Source organism: Miscanthus floridulus, chromosome 15 (genome assembly GCF_019320115.1).
Source record: "Miscanthus floridulus cultivar M001 chromosome 15, ASM1932011v1, whole genome shotgun sequence".
Lineage (NCBI taxonomy): Eukaryota > Viridiplantae > Streptophyta > Magnoliopsida > Poales > Poaceae > Miscanthus > Miscanthus floridulus.
In genome coordinates, this window is record NC_089594.1 from 34814805 (window position 1) to 34823357 (window position 8553).

The 8553-nt window shown below is 46.5% G+C and overlaps 1 protein-coding gene across 1 annotated transcript; it reads left to right on the forward strand.

Annotated features, from left to right (window-relative positions):
* The first annotated feature begins 3754 nt into the window (after positions 1 to 3754).
* Positions 3755 to 8343, forward strand: LOC136508936 (BTB/POZ domain-containing protein At2g13690-like). The gene is made up of 2 exons (XM_066503716.1): positions 3755 to 4427; positions 6737 to 8343. Exons 1-2 carry the CDS (start codon positions 3786 to 3788, stop codon positions 7658 to 7660), a joined length of 1566 nt encoding a protein of 521 aa, XP_066359813.1. The 5' UTR covers positions 3755 to 3785; the 3' UTR covers positions 7661 to 8343.
* The last annotated feature ends 210 nt before the right edge of the window (positions 8344 to 8553 follow it).

Consider the following 8553-nt stretch of genomic DNA (forward strand, 5'->3'; position numbering starts at 1 on the left):
AGTCTTGCTTCAGCTTCGCCTCAATGATGTAGTGCTTTGTGAACCATTGATTTCTTATTTTGACCACCGCAGCTACCGGAGCATCGCCGTCGTCGAAGATCGCTCCGCCGTGACCGCTGTCAATGTCGACCCGTGTCACCAAAGCTTATCCGGTCTCGTTCTTTGCTCCAACGTGTTCGTGGTGAGCTACTGGACCATCCCATGTCCTCTGTTTCACCGTTTTTGGCTTCATTTCGCCGGCATAGCGTAGCCGCACCGTCATGGCCGCCATGGCCGACGTAGTGCTTGGTCCAGTCCATAGTTAGTCAAGCTTGTGCTCAAAATGGATGCGCCTAGTCTCGGGGAGGGTGTAGGTATCTTGGCCGTCGCCGTTGGACTCACCGGCGGTGAGATATCGCCGGTCAGCGCCATCATCGCCGTAGTCAAAGCGGGAGGAAGGGGATGACAGGTGGGGTCACCATGTCAGTGACTCAACGTTCAAATGGATTTTTCTATTTTTCAGAATTAAATGAATAGTGTTGTAATTTGTTATTTTTGTGTAGAATTATTTAGAGCTCCAAAAATTATGTAATTTTTTGTGTGAATTCTCTATGATGTATATTATATGACAAAAATTTGAAATATTGATTTTCAGTATTTTTGGGATGTGATAAAAATTGCTCAATTAATTGATAAATGACTTTCCATGATTTTTCTAGGCTTAATTAATTATCCAAAAATTATGAAAATTGTTTTGCCACCTAGTTATCATGTAATGAACAATTACAAAAAAATTTAGCTTAATTAGAATAAGTTGATTTATTTCATAATTTTGAATTAAATAATTAATTCATAAAAGCAAATAGTAACCTTTAATGATTTAGGTTTTGTTTGAAATTTTGGATTGAGTGATGACCTTGGGTCATTAGTTGATAATGATCCTTGGCAATTGATGTATGTGTTACGAAAAAGGTTTGATTAGTTTGACTTGCAACTGTACCGCGAAGGAAAGTTGTATTCAAATTATTAATTTTGCGTCCATCATCGAGCATCATGTTTCGTATTCCACATCATGTTAAACATGGTATTGTTATTACGTGTAGTGAACGAAGGTGAACACATGGTAGTTAATCCAGTTGTTGAGGAGGTTAATCCGTTTGTTGAGGTCGGATCGAATACTTGTGTGATGTCGCAGGAATCGGACTTTTCCGTCAACAAAGGCAAGCCCCGGATGCATACAACCCTACCTTGTATTTTACAAATTGTTTTCGCTTTTGCTTTCCGTTACTGCATTAAGTGATGAGGAGTTAAGTAAGAGCCTAATTGGTGCATTACCAACCTTGTTATTCCATATTTACCATATTACCAGTTTTAAATTCGTATATGCCTAGTTTTGCTTAGCTATGCATAGAACGATGAAAGTCGGGTGATTACCTGCCACCTGCCAGTTTTAAATGGAACATTGGTTAATTATGTTAGCATGTGATATGGGAATGTGGAGTAATAAATCTAGACCGGGCGGACTCGGTGTGTGTGAGCCACAAGACATGGAGGTCTTGTGAGCGGGTTCTTTCTGCCTGTGTCGATTAAGGCACGTCCGTTGTTGAATTGCATGAGGTGAGAATTTGTAGTACTAACCACATACTCCGGTAAGCCTGAACTTGGCGATTCTATTACGAGAATGGCTATTCGCGCACTGGGAGTGGAGAGATGGCGGGAATAGCGTGTACCCATGTGGCTATGGGCTGGATTGGTGGAGTACTGTATTCTCGGGTGGCGCGGACCCGTTCTTGTTTCAGAGGATCTGAGGGTAGGTTGGTATATGTAGGTCGGGGACCTGCATATGTCGTGTGGTCTAGAAGCCCCAGCTGGGTTTATAATCGGTTCGAATCATCGTTGCTCCTCGGTTATGGAGACTCAACTCACTGTTCATCATCGTAGTATTAATAACTGGAACTTGAGAATGGTTGATGAAGGTGTTGGATATGAAGTTTCATGATCTCATTACGGATCGTGTCATCTTTGTATATGATTTTATGAAGTTTAAATTGTTGAAATAAAGAATTTTGTCAAAGAGCTTTTACGCAAAATAACTTTGATTATTGCTAAAACCATACCTTGAATCCCTGAGCCTGCATTCCTGAGTTATCAGTTCTTATTTTGGTTAAGTCTTGTTGAGTACTTTTGTACTCAGGGTTCGTTGACCCTTGTTGCAGGTGAGCCTCATGAGCAGATCTGTTTTGGATCGTGCTGCATGACAGTTGTACCTTGTGATGACGATGAGAAGTAAATGTGTGGCCCTTGGGCAGGGCAATCTCCTTGTGTGTTTTGTATTATATTATTATGCCACTCCACTATTTCGTTTTGTAATAAACATCGAACCTAGTTGCGAGGTTTGAAACTACTGTTTTATAAATTATGTTATTGTAAGACTTCCGCTGTTTTTTACTCTGGTGTAGATATTTGAATAAATGTTGTAATACTGCAATGACTCTGTAACGTGATCCTGCTCGGAAATCGTGGATGATTCGGGGTTCCCCGAGGACACCCGACAGTCTTTTTAAGTTAATGGAAACATATGCATAAATGTCAAAGGTCATCGGACAGTGACAGGTGCAAGTGGGCCCTATAACTTAGGAGGTTCTACCACACACGCGGGCCCCATATGTCATCTTCTTCCTCCTCTCCTCCTCTCTCTCCATCCCGACGCGGCCGCGGCCACGTCGAGCAGCAGCAGCAGCAGCACACCAGCAGCACGAGAGCAGCAACAGCAGCACGCGGCCGAGCAGCAGCAGCAGCACGCCAGCAGCAGCACGCCGAGCAGGAGCTCCAGCGCGGTGAGTTCCAGAGCGTGGCTGCGCGTGCGAGCTCGCGCGACGGCGCAGGCCAGCGTGGAGGCGCACGAGCAGAGCTCCAGCGCGGCGGCGTGTGCGAGCTTGTGCGCGGGCGTGCATGGAGATGGCACGCGAGCGCAGCTAGCGCGGCGGCGCGGGCCAGAGCGGAGGCCGAGCAGAGCACCAACGAGGCTATGCGTGCAAGCTCGCGCGTCGGCGCAAGCGAGCGTAGCTCCGAGCGCGGCGGCGCGGGCCTGAGCGAAGGCGCACGAGCACGGCGGCGCACGCCGGCAGCAGCACGCGGCCGAGCAGCAGCAGCAGCACGCCGCGGGCAAGCAAGCGGGCGGAGCAGCAGCACGTCGGTCAGGCCGCGAGCTCCGCGCCGGCCGCATCCTCGGCGCGCCGCCCGGAGGCGAGCTTCGCACCGGCCGCGTCCTACTGCTCGGCCGTTGCGTTGCCGTCGTCGGCTGCTCGCCCGCGGCGCGCGGGGTCACGACAGCGGCTCGTCGACTCGCCCGTAAGCCCGTAGTCGCCGCCGCCGGCAGCGCCCGCCGTGGCCGCGTCGGGATATAGAGAGAGAGCCGGAGAGAGAGGAGAAGAGGAGGAAGAAGATGACATATGGGGCCGCGTGTCACTGAAAAGAGAGATGAAGTATATGTCTTCGTATACGCCTGCAGCTGGGCCCAAACTATGTTCATACGTATTTAGTGGTATTTTTGTGGAAAACGAAGAATTGTAATGGCATGCTTCAAAATAGATAAATAGTAATAGTGTTTCTCTTGACATCGAAAATTATAATGGCGTTTCTCCTATTAACCTTTTTTTTTATCAGATGTACCCAAACATTTGGGTGCACTTAGCGACGCCACCTAGCAAAAACCGCCACATAAACAAAAACTCCTCCGAGCTAGAGTAGCTCGCACCTACATAACGTGCTCCCATTCCGCTTCCTCCGACCGATACGCCAACCCGATGCCGACGACGACGAGCGCGTCGACGGCGGCGGCGGCGCAGCGCCGCCGGAGTCGCCGCAAGGCGCCCCCGCCACGCCAGCCCTGGTGCTGCTCCTTCGGCCTTGACCCCTCCACGGCCGCTGCCACCGCCGCCGGCCGGAGCCCGGGCCCCCTCCCCGCGCCGCTGCGAGCCAAACCGCCGCCGCACCAGCTCCCGCCGCCGCTCTCCCGCCGCATCCGCTCCCCAGGACGCGTATCCCCCATCGACGACCCGACCTTGCCTAGCGCCACGGGTTCGTCGTCTGTTTCCGCGCGGCTGTCGTCCGTCACCGAATGCCCGCCTCCTGCCCTGCGTGCTCCGCCCCCACCGCCGCCGCCGCCGGCGGCGGCCGCTGTGGAGAAGCCGAGGGCGATTCTGAAGATGAGGCTGGTCGATAAAGGCGTGATCTTGGAGGTGGATGAATTGGAGGGGGTGCGCAGGGAGAGCAAGGTGGTGGGGAAGATTCTTGGGGAACGAGGTGGCGAGTTGACGGTGGAAGGAATGGTGGAGGTGGACGCCTTCAGGGAGGCGGTGGACATGATGCTGGAAGATGAAGACGAGGCCGCTGCGATGAGGCGGCTCGCACGTGGTGGTGTCGCGCGAGCCATCGACGTGCTCGAGGTGAGCTCTCTGTTGTCACGCTGCTACTGTTTGTTGATTTGTGCCCAAATTTCAATCTTTATATTTACAGTTGTTGCTTATGGTTATTATATGTTGTATTGTATTCATGAATTGCACATCTTAACTTTTACTGTGGTGGTATTCTAGTGTAGTGGAGACCGGAGAGTGCTAATTTTAGAATCTGGTAAATATTAATGTTGAGAGGTTTGGTTATTGCCTTGTTGGAGATTGGCATAGTAGAGAAATACCAGTTTGGTATCCTTGAATTTGGAGGGGATAGCATTCCTGGTGTTTGCAAATTTGGTTATGGGACCACGTTGTTGGGTCATCATTACATCATATTTTGCTGAGTGCCTCTTGTGATGGTTAAATGGGTACATTATACATAAAGCATGGATGCTGAAATTATTTTGGCTCTGGTATTTTGCCTGACTTTCCTCATTGGGAACATCTTCCATTTACAAACATTAAAGCGTTTATGTTTTAATTATTTTGAATTATTGTGACTCTTTTTTTCTTGCTGCAAAAATTCCAGTCTGTTTTCATGCCATTTTTCTTGTGTAAAATTTTATCTTTCTTCCATCTTATCAGTTTTAGAATCTTAAAGTTCAAAATTTCTTGTACTTGCCTTTACACCTATAGATGTATACTGCATCTTTGAATATTGTTATATGTGACTAGCGCTGTTGATTGTGCACTTTTCAGTGTTTGCTGTTTGCTATATTGAAGCGAATCTCTTTCATTGTAGATGCAGAACTAATATCATTAATGTGGTGACAAAAGGGATCTTGCTAAACTTTTATAATATTTGATGGACGTCCCATGTACTAGAACATGGTACTCTTTGAGTTATTGAGAATAAATGCAGACCCCGGGAGAAATGCTCCTCTTATTTGACAAATTAAAGCTCTTAATTATGCTTCTTAGGCTCTTATCTAGGAGTATTAGTTAATTTGGTTGTTGCCTGAAATGGTACAGAAGGTTGACCGTCAGATAATTGAGGCTGTGCAATAAGATAAGTATTTTGCTTTTCACTCTGGAAAGTAACTTTGAGGGAACTGTAAATCGAAGCAAGTTTGAGGGAATTACACCCTTGCTTCCATTTGCACTAGGTGCCGGGTTTAATTTTGTACACTTAGGAAATTATATACGTTAAGCAAACTCGTAACTATTGTGTTGATTTAAGCTTGTGTAGCCTGCTGAATTGACTAAGTTTCCATCATCTTCCATTCCTGTCTTAATTTTAATACAGACGCACTTGTGTTTAGTGAACCGTTAAGATTGCAATTGAAATGACTGCTTCATTCTAAGACAGCAATCTGATTTGATAATCAATACCTTATATGACCTGTCCCTAAGAACACAAGAACTAAATATCGAATTTGTTGTTAGAAATTGACTTCGTCACATTCTAAGAAATCCCATCAGTTTGTTCACTGATTTGTACATATTTTCTAAACACATGCCCACGCCCACCTATTTACGCTTTTGCCTTTTGAGGGATATATGACTGTACAACTATTTCCTTGGGTTTGGTAGTTTCACCAATCAAAGACAAGATAATAGCAACTTTAGCAAGTCCTATTTTTCAATCTGGTACAATTTGCTATTTATTTTTCTCAAACACGCAAGAGGGTAGTGTATCATTTCATTAAGAGAGAAGACAATTCACTATTTTTTTTCTCAAACACGCAAGAGGGTTGCATATCATTTCATTAAGAGAGAAGACAATTTGCTATTTCAAGCTACAGTTCTTAAGTGTAAAATTCGGTGCTTCCATGTAACAAAAGGAACCTGTCTGCCTCATGCTTGTAGGTGTAGGGCGTGTTTGGTTCCTTCCCTAGAAAACATGCCTGGTCCAGAAATCTACGCCAGCCGATTTATTTTGAATGCATAGGGTCAGGTGCGGCTGCCTGGTGGAGCTCCCTAGGCGAGGGCTCGAACCTGACACGCTCATAATCTTCACTAATGTATGATGGCAACAGTATACTCAGAAGTATTGCTGTGAAAAGCTACATATCACGCCATTGGTTTGCAACAGCAATCATGCTGCTCATAAATCGACTTTAACATGTCCATATGATCTTTGAGGGGGATAATGACCCACTTTATCTGATTGGAAATAAGGAAATGTAGACTAAAGTCAATGCAGATTCTTTGAAGTGTACTTCTATAAAAGAGAAGTTTGTGTCATTATCGCATTCACTTTACCCTTTTTATATGTCTGTTAATTTGTCTGAAAATGTGTATTGGTTTATGCTAACTTTATTCTCGACACATTTCACTTAATGCCTAAACAAATTTCTCAGGTATCCTTGTCACTTATGTTTGACAGAGGAGTTAACAACTGTCTAAGGTATCTGGATGCTGTTCCGTGGAATGAATCTGAAGAGGAGACAATTAAGAAACTGATGTACCAGCATTCTTCATACAAGGCAGCTTTCAGAGATTTGCTGGCAAGGTTACAGCTAGAGAGACCTGCCTCGTCTGCAGAACTGGTAGTTGAACTAGCTGATTCCATCACAAAGGGGACCAACAATAATGCTCGGAAAGAGCTGCGGAATTTAGTCAATGGGATCTTATCAAAATCATCTGTCTACATAAAGGGTGATAAAGAGCTGGACAGCAGGAGCATTTACTGTATCTGCCATTCTTGCCTGAACTCTCTGGTGGGATTATTCGAAGAATCTTCGGAGTTGGCCCAGGCTGATCAAACATCACTATCGTCAGTTGGAAAAGGACCACTCGAGAGGATCTACAAGCTAGTTGAGGACATCAACTGGTTACTGCAGATTCTAATCGACAGGCAGATGGGAGAGGAATTCGTCGACTTATGGGCGGACCAAAAGACCCTCAGCAGCATGCACGAACGGGTGTCGCTGATAGTATGCCACGAGCTCAGCCGGATTTCGGCCACGGTGTTCATCGCCATGGGAAGCGGCAAGCTCCACTGTACCGGAGACAGAAGGCTCCGCGTCTTCCAGGCCTGGTTCAGGCCAATGCTGGTAGATTTTGGTTGGCTCCGGAGATACCCAAAGGGCCTCAACATGACGGCCCTGGAGGAAGGAATCGGGCAAGCGCTGCTGACGCTCACGTTGAAGCAGCAGCAGGCGCTGTTCTTGGAGTGGTTCGAGGCGTTCAGTGGGAAAGGCCGGGAATGCCCCGACCTGATCAGAGCCTTCCAGGTCTGGTGGCGGCGGTCGTTTGTGAGATCCTTAGGTAGTAATAGCTGAGTCCTGAGCGGCCTTTGATTGAAAAGAAAAAATAGCTGAGTGGGGTTCAGGCGCGCATGCGTATGTCGGTATGTGCTTGTTTATGCTGTGTGATGGTATATGCTATAGCTGGTGTGCCAGATTGCCCTGTTGCCCTGACGAAGGCTGGCTGATCTGTATGATCGGCAAATTGTTTAGGTCTGTAGAGATGTAAGAAAACATTCTTCAGTTAGTGTGGAGCTGAAGCCTGATGGTATATATACATATATCTGCTGTGGGCTGTGGCAGTTGAGAAGCTGCACTGAATGAGTACTGCTCGCGTGTTTAATAAAAATCAATGTGACGAGAACCAGTGGTCCAATGCAACGGTGAAGATTGTTGGGAGCTTGCACGAGAAGGAGAAGAGGGGTGGTGCCCTGAGACTTCTACATGCAGGAGCCAGGAGAGCCACAGAGAGCTTTGCTGTCTTGGGGCCCAACTTGGCTTCTGAAAGTGAAAAGTATCATCATCTGTATCCATTTGCATCCTGGGCTAGCGTCATGGCGGCATGTCATATACTGTATAGATAGTAGTCTACTGTTGCCTGAATCTTTGTCTGTTTTTTTCGCTGGATTGGAATTGGAATCTCTTATGGCGAGTAGTGGAACTCAAACCGAATGGCTCTTTGCCGTGGCAGTTAGGTTATATATGCCCTTGGTTAGTTCCACCCCAACTTCCAAAAAGTTGCTACAGTACCTGTCACATCGAATGTTTGCGGCTTGTGCATGGAGCATTAAATGTAGACGAAAAGAAAAACTAATTGCACAGTTTGGTGAGAAATTGCGAGACGAACGTTTTAAGCCTAATTAGTCAATGTTTGGACACTATTTACCAAATAAAAACGAAGGTGCTACAGTAACCCCAAATTCCAAATT